The sequence below is a fragment of the Alligator sinensis genome, unplaced genomic scaffold (assembly GCF_000455745.1).
Source record: "Alligator sinensis unplaced genomic scaffold, ASM45574v1 scaffold118_1, whole genome shotgun sequence".
In the NCBI taxonomy this organism is placed as follows: Eukaryota; Metazoa; Chordata; order Crocodylia; family Alligatoridae; genus Alligator; species Alligator sinensis.
This window is the reverse complement of record NW_005841850.1, coordinates 4,403,116-4,416,931: the sequence shown is the minus strand read 5'-3', so window position 1 is coordinate 4,416,931 and position 13,816 is coordinate 4,403,116. Positions and strand designations below refer to the sequence as shown.

General features: G+C 46.2%; 1 protein-coding gene across 1 annotated transcript in view; it reads right to left on the bottom strand.

Annotated features, from left to right (window-relative positions):
* The window catches only part of SGSM2 (small G protein signaling modulator 2), a 101,610-nt gene that overhangs the window by 22,918 nt on the left and 64,876 nt on the right, over nt 1-13,816 (bottom strand). The window contains exons 4-11 of the mRNA XM_025210700.1: nt 12,845-13,006; nt 10,495-10,562; nt 9,535-9,680; nt 9,025-9,159; nt 4,797-4,921; nt 3,326-3,393; nt 1,756-1,916; nt 1,066-1,192 (exon numbers count right to left, since the gene is read on the bottom strand). Coding sequence (XP_025066485.1) covers nt 1,066-1,192; nt 1,756-1,916; nt 3,326-3,393; nt 4,797-4,921; nt 9,025-9,159; nt 9,535-9,680; nt 10,495-10,562; nt 12,845-13,006 — 992 coding nt within the window. The remainder of the gene's footprint in view (nt 1-1,065; nt 1,193-1,755; nt 1,917-3,325; nt 3,394-4,796; nt 4,922-9,024; nt 9,160-9,534; nt 9,681-10,494; nt 10,563-12,844; nt 13,007-13,816) is intronic.

Genomic DNA, 13,816 nt, shown 5'->3' with positions numbered 1-13,816 from the left:
ATTACTTTCCAGCTTCTGTGTCAGTGGCCTCAAGAACGAGCACAGTGGCAGAAAACCAAAGTGAACTGTGTCTTGTGTGCAGAGAATTCAAATTCACTAAAAAAAAGGGGGTGGTGGTGGTTTGTTTTCTGGGGGGGGTAAGAGAGCCTTTATTTCATGACTGTGAAGCTTTTGGACACAAAACCAGAACAAGCTTGGCTTGCATGGGGTTTGGTCTTTTTTGGCCATTTAAGGTGATAGTTAGTAGTTTGGTCTGACAACCCCTTTGCTAGCAAGCGGTCTGGCCAATAAAAGTACTTCCTTTCTGGAGCAGAACTGCTCTTTGACTAGCCATGACAATCTTTCCCTTGGTTTCTGTCTGAAAGTCCTGCTGCACCAACTAAAGTTTGACCTTGTTCATAGAAGGTTCCCCTGCAGCATGTAGAAAACTCTGCTCTCAAATCTACTCTATTTCTGTTTGGGATAATGAAGGTTTAAGGTTTAGCAGCTTTAAAAAAGCCCATATTAAACTGGACCATTAGCAATTAACTAACAAGCCCAAAAGCCTCTCTGGCAAAATCCTCTGTTAAAAAAGAAACTTCTATCCTATTTCTTCCAGCTCTTCTGGTATATTAAAGTTTCAGACAGAGGGTGGGGTGGGATGGCACCTTAGAGACTAACTGGTTTAGAGAGGCAAGTCCTGCTGCACCAACTAAAGTTTGACCTTGTTCATAGAAGGTTCCCCTGCAGCATGTAGAAAACTCTGCTCTCAAATCTACTCTATTTCTGTTTGGGATAATGAAGGTTTAAGGTTTAGCAGCTTTAAAAAAGCCCATATTAAACTGGACCATTAGCAATTAACTAACAAGCCCAAAAGCCTCTCTGGCAAAATCCTCTGTTAAAAAAGAAACTTCTATCCTATTTCTTCCAGCTCTTCTGGTATATTAAAGTTTCAGACAGAGGGTGGGGTGGGATGGCACCTTAGAGACTAACTGGTTTAGAGAGGCACAAACTTTCATATGTAGGCGACAACCTCCTTTGTCAGATGCTAAGTGTTTAGACTGAAAAAACAATGAAGGGACTTACTGTTCTCATGCTTGTGACCTGGGTAGATGATTCTGAAGACGTAGTCTGTAGCAGTCTCCTCTGGCATTTCATCTAGATCCACTGACTTGTTAATATTCCTTTTCCGGAGCTTTGGAAACACTTTACCCTGTGGTGAAAACAACCCAAGAGATTCAGCTATTGAGAGGCACGCTGGTGTAGCAGGAACAGACTCCAAAGGGCTTTCAACTAAGAGAGTCTGAGGATAAGCGCAGCCTCTTGAGGAGTAGGCCAGGAAGGACTGCAGCCATGTGAGAAGCAAGCAGTATCAGCTATTTGCTACGTATGCAGCTTGCAATAGGATTCAACAGGAACTGGGCATCTGAGGCCCTGGGGATCCTTTGAAAATCCAAGGCTTGACCAAGATGCATGACCAGTGCATTAGTGGGAAGGTGCTCATTCAAAGGAATGGAGTAAGGAGTGGTCAGCCTATAACAAGGGGTGCAAAAACATGGTCTTCCCTCTCTCAGTGGCTGGAAGCAATCCATCAGTTAGGCAATATCCCCACTGGCGTATGTCCCCAATGATATCAAGTCAGATGGTTGTGGGGTGGTTTTTGCTTGATTTCCTCTCCCATACTGCGCGTGTATTTGTATTATGGTGGTGCTGTTGCATGGGACAGAAATATTAAGATCCCCTCGACCCCGATGAGTTTGCAGGAAATGACAGTACCTTGCCCTGTTGGGACCAAAGCGGTGGCTCTAGTTGCCCTCGGGGCAGAAGGCCATTTTCGAGGCAAGAGAGGAAAGCAAGGAGGTGGCCTCCCTGCGGGAAATGGAGCGGAGGTCTCTGAATCCCATCCTGACTCACCAACACTAATGTCCCTCCACTTTCTGCTGAAAGGGAAACAGGAGTGAGTTCACGCTTCCTTTCACCCTGTTAAAATCATCATCTTCCAGCCCTTGCTTTCAGAGGGGATTCTATTTGGGGCTCTCTCAAAAAGTCCTGTTAAATTACAGCAAAAACATTACAAACTAGATTCCCTGCCTGCAGGCGTGAAATTTCCAGGGGTACCATGGCTACAAGTAACCTCCGATAGTCCCTGAACAGCCAGTTGTAAACAGTACTCATTATGTATAAAGCAGAGAAATGGGAGTAAAAGTAAAAGTAACTTTCTTGTATATTAAATGGGTTAGCATAGATGCATGCAATCTAAAACCAACTCCACATACGCTAATATGGGATGCAGTCAAGGGTAGTACACTAGTGCAATTCATACGTCTAGCTGCATCCATTGGTCGGGCCATTCAAATACAGAGAAATGATTTAAGTTATGGAGGGTGCTTGGGAAGAATGGTTACTGATGACTGTGAGGCCAAGGATCAAGAAAGACTTTTGGCCCTGAAGCCTAGGTCCTGGGTGTAAGTCCCTGAAAGACTCCACACCTGTTAATCTCTATGGAATAAGCTTAGTCCACCAACCATGCAGGCAGACTTGCACCAGTGGCTGGAGAACAACACCAGGCATGGCCAAGCCATCCTTCCCATAATTTCTCATCTATTTTTTTTTTCTTTCTAAAGGGTGTTGCAGTGATATTGCTGGCAGGATTACTATCCAGACATCTCAGTGCCGCACAGGCTGAGTGACCTGGGAAAATTGAAGGGAATAAGACAAGCAAAGCTATACCAGCATTACAAATACTCATCCCTTACTGATCTATGAACCAGCTCAGTGGGTACAAGCATTAATATCTATCAGCATGGTCTGATAGCCACAGTGAAGGGAGGTAATGACAATTCAGAGAGAGAAATCATCCAGGAAAGCATCTGTAGGATGTGTTCCCAAATTCCAGTAAGTATTTTAAATTTCACTTTCCATATCCTAGAGTTCAGATTTGGCTCCAATCAAAATGCTAACTGCATTTCATTTGGAGCTGTGGATTAAGCTTTTGGGGGGACAGGGGGCAGAGATGGGGTCTTTGAGCTTAAGCAGCTGACACTTGTGCATTAGGTTTCAGATTTGATGACAAACTCTCAGGTGTATCATGCCAAGCTGACACTTGTCAGAGGAAAAACAAAATAAGGCCCCAAGACTGTACTGAACATAGTGAGCAAGGGATGCTTGGAAAGGCTTTAGGCAGAGAAATTCTCATTAGCTCCTTCAGCAAAGGAAGCCAAAGGAGAAAAACACTGCCTGCCCCATTGTGCTAAATACCTAACAGGCAGCAATATACCCTGCTCCCAGCATTACCATGCCGCATGCAGAAATGAGGCACCTCTGTGATGAGAAGGCTTATGCTTACGTTGCTGATGGCAGTGTATGCAGACGATCTGACTGAATGGCACGATTAAGGCGTAGTCCCAGTAAACACTGAAAGGAAGAGAATGCAGGACACCTTGTTTTTCAGGTGCTGTGCCAGAGCTGCATCCGAGTGCCCAGTACAAGGATAAGCCCATCACCAAACTGAGAGCTGCTCTCTAAACTTGGCCAAAAAAAGCGGAACTTCTGGGAAAGTTAAAAAGTGAAGGAACTGGATGGATGTGGTGTGTGTCTCTGCAACCAGCTGATTTACAGTCAATCCTCTTAGCTCCTTGCTTCAAGCAAATGCCTCATTCTCAGGACTCTATGTGGGCTAGGAGTCAGGACACCTGCGATTGATTTTTGACATAATTCCTGCATACAGCAGTTAAATCAATTGGGTCCTAAGGACCCACCACTGAAATTTCATGGAAACAGGAGTCCTCCCTTGGATTTCCAGTTGGCAGAACTCATTTCCCCTGTTTTGTTGTTGAAACCAAGAGCTGAGGGACTTTGTTTTGTTTGGTTTGGTTATTTTTAAGAAAAAAAGCCTGGACATGTGTGTGTGACAAGAACTGCCCAGTTCATAAAACTAAGGATTAAACACCATCTGTGGGGATAGAAAGTCTCAGATTCAGATTAGGGTATACCCAGCACCAAGCAGCTAGGGATTGGGAGAAAGGTTCCCTAGGGCTTGGTTTGCACCTGCAGGGTTTCTTTCATCTCCATTGGATGCAGCAGGGGCTGGGGTACTTAGACAGGACGCTAGAGGTGATGGACCTGTGTTCTGGTAAAGGGCAGTAGTATCACACTGCTTTCTTGAGGCTGAATTAATAAATGATTGCTTAGTGTTCTGAGATGCTGTGAAAGGATGATGAGAGGGAACTTCAGACCCAGAGGCCCTGAATAAAACTTTTTTTTTTTAATGGATCCTAAAACTGGGTAACACTGCATGAAAGATCAAATCATCTGAAGTATGTTAGGGCAGCACTGTCCAATGATGCTATCCCAGTGACCAACAATTTTAAAGTAACAAAATGTCAGAATTGCCACACAGCAAATACTGTTTTCCTCCCTGGCCAGAGTTTGTTCATAAGCAATTTTGGACAGTTTCCCCCAATTTCTGCCTGTTATTAGTATCACCATTGCACTGGGAGGTTTCCCAAGGATCACAGGCATCCCGTTTTCTGGCTACTGAGCAAATGCACGGTGAGAAACTGTCCTTGAGTGGATCTTATTGTCCAACAAAACACATGAGGAAGGAAAATGGAGGCACAGAATACTATAGTGCCTTGCCCAAGTGATGCAGCGAACTGAAGCAAAGATAAAATTCACGTTCTCTGCCTCCCAGCCCCTTGCCCATATGACGGCTCATGCCCCTCTTATTAAATCAACACAGCTACTTGCTTATTCAAGTGCATCATCAATACACCAAAAGTATGTGCTTCCAGTCTTCTCTGCAAAGTCAATATTACCTTTTCTCAAGTTCTGAATCCCCAAGGGTCCCATTCATGAGCTGGTTCGGGGTCCATTTCAAAGTCAAGTTATCTGCTGACTGATGCAGGGAGAGATACCCAGGAATTGCCTCCATATCATCTCTCTGTTTAACAAAGAATATACATATAAAGATACTCAAGCTCTGCGTCCCAGCGAGCTGTTATAACACATAGCTAACCCAAGTGGCCTGTCTTAATGTACAATCCTAGTGGAGTAAAAGTGTCAATCTACCTGGAGGGAGATAGAGCCTGATTTGTGGGTAGAGGGTGACCTCCGACTAAGAATGGGAGGCCTAATGAAGACTGCATCTGAAAGTCTGTCTTACTTTAAACCAGCTACACAGTTGGTCCAATGAAAGGACATCACCCTAAGAAATCCTTGCTTTCTTGCACAACTCTGTGAAGGAAAGGACTTGGGTTCATTTCCAATAGCAGGCCCATAAGCAGGGCATAGTAAGTAAAGCTCTGCTTGTCACAGGGGTCAAGCTGCATTTTTTCAGACTGAAAAACATTTTACTACCCAATGCCATGTCCCCAGTCCTGCAAAATAAACTATCATGCTGTAGGTGACCTTCGTTTCTGCCCTGCTCAGGCTGAATTACCTCACCTCCCAGTTTCTAACCAACTAGTTCCTGTGAGCAGACAAGTCAGAAACAGGATCAGTTATTGACTCCTATCAGTTGAACAGAACAGCTTAATGTGTGAAGCAGCCTGGGTCACAGAGACCCAGACACGAGCACTTCAGACCTGTGGCGCTCACTTGGGCATTGCAATATTCAGACTTTTATGACACCTGGAAACCACAAACATCAACCGTGAATTCACTTAAACACACACCCAAACCCCAACCGAGCTGAGTCTCTGCGCTCTGGCTGCAATTACAGGGTTGGTCAGTCAGAACTATGATTTTTTTCCCCAGCAGGAAATGGCAACTTCCACAAAAACTAAGACAGGCAGGAGGCCATTCTTGTCCCACATGGACCTGGTGTCCTCAGAAACTCTCCATATTTACTGCACTTCCTCACCAGATTACTGGAGCGGGCAAAACAGATGACTTCCAGACTCACCAGCTGATGAAATCAAGCCCACAAGAGCCTTCAAAGCAGCACAGAATTGTTGCTTTGCTGACGGTCGGTTCAAGTGTGCACTGTACAGCAGTAAGAGCGCAATGCAGGGATAGGCGGGCTGGACACAGGGTCCATTGCATCCAATACACACTCCATTCCACAGACAGCTTGTGTCTGTCTTCCTACATCCTCCTTTCTAAGAACTTGCTGTTCTTTCAGAACCTGCATCTTTCCGACCCTTACAGGAAGGAGGAAAAAGTCTGCTCTCAAAACTATATTTGCCGAGACCTCAGATGCTCGCACGGACAGATGCCGCTAGCTTGGTGCAGCAGCAAGCGTAGCAGGGGTTGCAAAACCTGTCCCAAGGTCCCTGCTACCCCAGCTGCACTGCTAGCTAGAAGCTAGCTCAGGTGTGATTTATGTGAGTGGCAGAATGGACTAAGACTGAGGGATCTGGGCTCCCTTTATTCAAATAATCATGGGGGCTGGGGGGCAGGTGCAAGGGCACAGTTGACAGCCCAGAAGTTGCACGTTCGAGGACATAACAGAACTGCTTGCAGCGCGGCCCTGTCAGATGCCAACGAATCTGCAAATTCCGCTGAATACCTTGACACAAGGACATGAAAAAGAAGATGATCAGAGGAGCTAAGCTGGATCCAGCAGTGAAACGGGGTAGTTTTAATCTTTCCCGTCAGCTGTTAGAGTAACTTCCCCAAAGGGAGAATTGCAGTACAACAGCGCTGGCAGAAAGGGGAGAAGGATCAAGCAGATTTTGGGTGGTTATATTGCAATATCAGACTCTAATTATCTGTTGCTCCATGTTGTCCCGATGGACCGCCTCCCTGCCAGCCATTAGCTTTAAAAAAAAAAAAGTTCTCAATCTGAGCCCAGATGGAAGCCCATGCTGCTCCCAGTCACATCTCCCTTCCACTACCCCTTCATCCTCTGGGGTATTTGCCTTTCAGCAAAACTGGGCACACACTCTTCCAGCTCATGCCACTTGGGGGCCCAGCAGACCCTCCATGCTTCCAACCAGGCACAAATCTCAGTGCTTAGTTTGAAAAGCAGCCAGGGATGAGGTTTAAAAGCAACATCAGGAGAGTGGGAGTATTTTCAGATCCACATTGCTCTCCACTCCTGGTTCAGTGGAAAAGATGCACAGATATGGGTGATATTCCTGGCTCTAGCACTGACTTCTTTGTGACCTTGGCCAAGGGCTTCCCTCTTTGATGCCTGCCACCTTTGTCTCCCTTGTTCATTTAGACTCTCTTATTTGAGGCAGGAACCATCTCTCATGGCATCTGGACAGCACCTAGCACATTACGACTCGAGTCTGGACAGGGGCCTCTAGGTACTGTCATAACAGAATTAACAGCAGCCCTCAACTATGTGAAGGGTGGCTCCAAAGAGGATGGAGCTGGGCTGTTCTCAGTGGTGGCAGATGACAGAACAAGGAGCAATGGGCTCAAGTTGTAGCAAAGGAAGTTTAGGTTGGATATTAGGAAGAACTTTCTCACTGGGAGGGTAGTAAAGCACTGGAACAGGTTACCCAGAGAGGTGGTGGAAACTCCATCCTTGGAGGTTTTTAAGACCCGGCTAGACAAAGCCTTGGCTGGGATGATCTAGTTGGGGATGGCCCTGCTTTGAGCAGGGGGTTGGACTAGATGTGACCTCCTGAGGTCCTTTCCAACCCTCATTTTCTATAATTTTATGACAACACAACTAATTAACAACCACATTGCAAGCGTCTGATGTTTCCTTTGCTAGTCGTCAGGGAATTACAGCTCTGAGCAACAGCGCATGCTGCAAAAACTGTAATAAATTAACACACCTGAAAGAGCCAAGAGTCTTTTATAAACTCACATATGTCTTGCCAGCGGCTTGACTTGCTTTTTGGACCTGAGAATGCAGATAAGCTCTTGGAGCAAATTCTTCTGAGCAATTGATGTTACTACTTTACAGCAATGATGCTTGCACAGACCTAGTGCCTCCAAACCCAATCCAGATAAATGAGGTGGCCTGTTGAGCTTGCTGAACAAATTTACCTGACAGGAGCACAGTCAAGGAACAAACTACGCCTACTGTGTGTTTTGTGTATGTATGTATACAAGTCCCATCCTTTATGGAGCCCTTCTGATGGAATGGTCTGCGAGCTTTGAAACAAGTGGCCCCTAATATACAGCTTAAAAACTACTTGGGACCTAGAAAGACAGCACAAACCCTGGTGTAGTTTCCATCAGTTTTGTACACCAGCGCAAGTTACACTGGTGTCTAAGGTGGACAGTGACCAGATCTTCCCAGGTAGTTGCCTCCCTAGGTGCTATTCCAGTACTTTGTCACTGGGTGGCAGGAGCCAGTTGCAATCACTTGCATTAAGCAGAGAGAAAGTAACTTCACCTCTGGTTTTTACAGAGATGACTACACCATATTCTAGTACCTTACACAGGGGCAGGGCTGCACATCTGCTTGAGTAGACTGGGGACCCTATATGATCTAAATGTAAACTGATTATTTGTGTGGCTGTAGGATTAAGCAGCCGTCCATGAAATAAAGTCCTCAAATAAATGGGTACTGCATGTATCCACGGCAAGAGGTAGGCCCTGCCCTAAGGAACATACAGTCTAAATGGACAAGAAAGACAAAGGGTGGAAGAGGAAACTGAGGTACTGAGAGGGAAAGGGATCTGCCAAAGGTGGCAAAGGGCCAGTGGCAGAGCCAACAGAACTGATTCCCATTCAGTGCCCCACCTGCTAGATCATACTGCCCCTCTCTCTTATAGAACTGAGAAGCTGAGAGGGACAAACGGGGAGGAAAGCAGGGAGTCTGACAACAGACAGAGGTAAAGCCTGTACAGGCAGAACCTACCCTGATCCGTTTTCCCTCTACTCTTTGCCGTTTTGGAGGTGAGGGGAGAGGAGCACCACCAATAAACGGGGCCCAAGCTCCATCCAGCCTCCAGGATGAGATGGGAGGAACTGTGTTTTGTCCCCCTGGATCGCATGGGGAAAGCCAAATGTCCTGGCACTGTTTCAGAGTTTCACTGTTCTTTGCAGCACCACTGACTCCCCGTGCCAGTGACTAGAAGAAACTAACCTTCCCACAAGACATGACCACAGCATGCCTGATGCCTCACTACTTACTGGCTGAACGAGGACGTTATTTTTCCCATACAGCAGGTGTGTCCTCGAGTTCTGGTGCAAAGACTCCACATACTCCCTTGCCGAAGCAGCAAACCGGTCCTCGGACGTGCTCCCGCTGGACTGCCGCTTCCGGATCTGGTACAGGAGAGAGGTGCCATTCTGGGGACAGGTGGCACAGCACTGGGAGCCAGCTGCACACAGAGGCTCCTGAGCACAGCGCCTCTTCACTAAGAAAAGCTCTCTCTTATGTGGCATGGGTTCTTCCACGTGCCAGCCAAAGGAGCTTGCAGCTTCCTTGAGACAGGGACAGGCACTGTGGGCAAAATCCCAGGCACCCCCAGTCCTGAATTTCAGGGCTGGATTGCAAACCCATCTACACTTGGGAGGGGCAGGGGCATATGGGGACCCACATGGACTTTCTTCTGGGACAATGGCATGGACAAAAAGCCTCCCCCTGACAACACCAGGCTTTGCCAGTTACCAAGAAGCGGGCACACAGCAAATACCTACTCCCAGCGCCGGGCGTTTGGAGGGAGAGTCCTGACGGCCGTGTGCTCCATGAATGCGGTGCCTCTGCACCAGCTCATCGGCTGAGGGGTCAGTCCAGTAGTGGTCGGCTGTTTTCAGCTTGGTATATTCGAGAGCGCAGGGTCCAACTAGGAGAACAGCAATGAGAGAGGATCCATGACAGTCTACTGACACACAGAAACTCACTCACTCACTCATCCCTCCAGATCAGATATTGAACTGCGGCCCTTTTTCCTCATGTGCCATGGAAGGAAACGTTCTCTTCCCTAGCATGTAACCTTGGCCAAATTTCCTCTTATAATAAATCAGGTCCTATTAACTATGGCTGCAAGAAAATCTTGCTAAGCGTATAACAGACCGGCATTGCAATGCTGTTACCTCCAACTCTCAGCTGAGGGAAACCGCACCCAGCAAGCACTCTATGAAACCAGACTCCACCCTGCTCTCATCAGACCAAATAATTAAACAGTTTCACATCCTCTCCCGTATTGTGTATAGAGGAGGGTGAAGCTCTTATTGTGTCTTACGTGTCTCTGCTTCGGCAAATGTAGTCAGCAACAAAAATGCCAGCAGTGTTCCCTTGGAGCTCTTATAACCAGGGATCCTGGTTTTCTCTGGTTCTAAAAGATCCCCTATTTTCGGTTAAAAAAAAGTAACCCCAACTCTGCATTTTCTATATACACACGCACGCACGCGCACACACACACACACAGATGTTTCATTTTAATCATGGAAAAATGTGGATTTGGGGATACAGTACTGTTTTTTTAAACCAAAAATTGGGGATTTTTTTGAATCGGAGAAACCTGGGATCCCTGCTTATAACTACATAGTAAACTACACAGCAGCATGACTAGCATTCGTCTGTCTTACTAAAGCCACAAACTGCCCCCCAAGCATTCTTACTCTAACGCCCCTTGGGATAATACATGAGGAACGTACCTAGAAGAGAAGCAAGGATTGGACCACAAACAGGATCTGCCAATAGAGCTTCTTTCTCGTAATATTTGCTGGGAATAAAAAAAATAAAAATGGGTCAGCATCACTCGTTGGTATTTTCAAATGCTGCCAAATGACTTAGGAGCATGAGTCTCTCTGATTTTCAAAGGTACTTCTACATCCAAGTCACTTAGGTGCTTCTGAAACTACCATAAATTAACCATTATTTGATTGTGTGGGTAGGTAAGTGGCAGGAGGGAAGACACACATGCTCTGCTTTGTGTAGTGAGACAAACTCTTAGGACTTGATCCCGCAGCTAAGCACCTAAGTATGACCATTTTCTACCGTTACAGTCCCTAAAAAGCTGTTCGTACCACAGGTGGGCAGGTTCTGCTCTTATGCACTGCTTCTCTGCGACTTTGTTTTAAGAGGATAGCAAGTGACAAAAATAGAAGTGCTAACAGTTTTTCAAGGACTCTTGACAAGGTGGAATAGGTGAATCGTAGGTGGAATGGATTTGCCTTTCAGTGTTTTACAACCCCTGACATAAGACCACCTCTGATTTCAGTTTGGGACTCAAGGCACTAATGTAATAGAACTAGAAACAATACATTTTAGCAAGTAATTTCTGCCAAGATCTTCCGCTGTGACCAAGAAGAATAAATGTTCTCTGCTGGTCTCAAGCAGCCTTAAGTAGCTACCACTGGAGCTGAAGTATGGTATATGGAAAGCTGTTTCTTAAAATATTAACAACAGCAGCTCTTGCAATGACCCAAAAGACTTGATACAGCTGAAGAAAAGACTGAGTTGGTACAAAAAGAGCCGAATGCTAAACAGAATTGCTTCAGCTGTAACCATCCTCCCACTAGATGGAGCTGAAACTCTAAGCTGTTTTCTCCTCCTAAAGAGCACGGATGAGCTACTCAAACACCAGAGTCCAACAGTGAGACCATCACAGAGCTCAGGCATATTGTCTTGCTTCAAAGAAAGTGTTTCAGTATAATCCATGTGGACTCAAATAGTCAGGGAGAAAAGGAGAACAAAAGAAAAAAAAACTCAAACACCAAAACAAGTCAGCAAACGACGTTGAAGCTCAGAGAGTGAAGACACAAGGCATGCCTCACCCCAGACAGGACACCAGGCTACAAACACGACTGGAAACCAGAGAAAAACATTTTGCTCCCAGGAAGCCAGGCCCACACAACTACATGTGCTGCTTTGGCCAGCGTGCATATTTCTTGGAAGAGACAAGGATTTTGATGGGTGGTATCTTTTACTAGACCAAGTGCATGGTTGGGATAAAGTCAGACAAGCTTTCCAACGAAAACCATTCTTCATTAGGTCTTCATTAGTGACCTGCTTCATCTGTGCCTTGCGTCGGAAAGCTTGTGTGATTTTATCCGAATCATGCACTTGGTCCAATCAAAGATACCTCCCACAAAAATTCTTGCCTTTCGCATAATTCCTGGGTCATTATGGCTAAAACATACTTCTTGGTACATTAGGGACCAGTTACATACCTAGCCAAGTGCAGACCCAGAGGCTGCAAGAGTAACCATTATAATTCCAGAAGTGTGGTGTGCTTCATGCCTTCTAGTAAGCTGGGAGGGAAGACTGAGAGCTTCCTTTACCACTTGCACCTGCAGAAATCACTGGCAAAATTGTACAGCAGAGCAAGAAAGCAGGGCTAAGTCTTGGACCAAAGTATCTTCATTTGGGACATTTTGCCAGACACTCCAGGCTGTCTCCAAAACACACCCAACTCCCCTCTCCAAACAAACTAGGATTAGATGCCACCAACAGAATAATATCCTTTGACCACCACACTTTTACTTTCCAGGAAAATTCTTCTACTTGCCTGCTGCCAAGGAGAACATAATCCAAACTTTGGGAATATACGCTCCCACATACCATGCACCTTGCACAGCCAAAGACATCTCACCTGGGATGTAACCACTCATTTGAACAGCTTTAGAGCAAGCTGCATCATTACTGAGTGGAGGCATACCATCTGTTTGTGACTAATCTAAATCAAGCCTCAGGATGTTCACCATATCCTTTGTCTGAAGCCATACAAGTGTCTCCAATAAATTCCCTCGTTATCTGCATGGCTTGTAAAGCTTTTTTCCCCCTTCCTTCATGAACTCAGTCACAGACTGAAATTCTGTCAAACACCTGAGAAGTCATCAGTGTTTTCAAAACCAAACCTGTTGTGGAACTGCTTTTTGCAACCCAATCTGACAGTGCTTAGGCCCACGGGCAGCAGGCTGATGAAGTCCCAGGGGCAAACACATACCACATTGGCTAGATGGACAAATCCGTACCGCTCCGGCTGTCTGGTCCCCTCTTTACCTGCAGTTGTCCACGATGTACTGCATAATTTTGTCCAGCACTTTCTCGATCAGCGCCGTCCGGACCCAGATGTGTTTGATGGCCTGAGGTGTCAGGACAGGCGATTTGCTTGTGGTTGAATTCTGCCTCTTGAGGGACTCCTGGCCAGTTGGCTGATTTTTCCTACAAAGGGACAGAGGGGAAATGACAGAAATTAAGCAGCTGCATTTTCAAAAGGAGATTCCCCACTCTTTGATGGAAGGGTAAGCACTGGGGCTGGGCTACAACATGCGCATCAGACAGACTCAGGTCCAAGCATGACTCGCTCCATTCTTATGTTGCATCAAAGGTTTGTGGGGTTGGGATCCAGAGTTTTAGTCAGCCCAGTGTAAAGTCAGAACCGTGTAGCTTAATGGTCTGGGGTGACCAGGCTGATGCATCAAAAGGGGCCTGATGTTCAGAAGCTGTATGCTATATAAATCCAGCTCCTCTGAGGCTTCTCAAGGGGAACAGTCACGTACCATGGCCCCCACAATGACAAGTCACTTCTTACAGTCGTAGCAGATTTGCTAAAAAGAAAACACCCCGATGCACACTCAATTCTTTAACGCCCCCGCGAAATCCAAGGCTCTATGGAGACAACCCCTCCTGCCCGCTCTCGCAGGAAGAGAACGCCCAGCAGGCCCATCTAATCCGGAAGAGTTATTCCAGCCCATTTCTGACAGCATCCGAGAGCAGAAAGCAGCAAAGCTCAAGGTGTGCCAGAGAAGCAAGTGTCCCACATGCAAAAACAAAAACAAAAACTGTTTATTCCTAACTAAACATAGCTGCACGCCCCTCTCCATCACTGGAGAGCTGCAGGGAAGGCTAGAGACAGGATACCAAGCAGACACTCAGATATTAACATTTGGAGCCTCATCAGTTACATTTCAACAGCATCCTTCATTGTCAAGGCTCCCAAAGGGCTTTGTCAACAGTGTATCTTGGCTGACG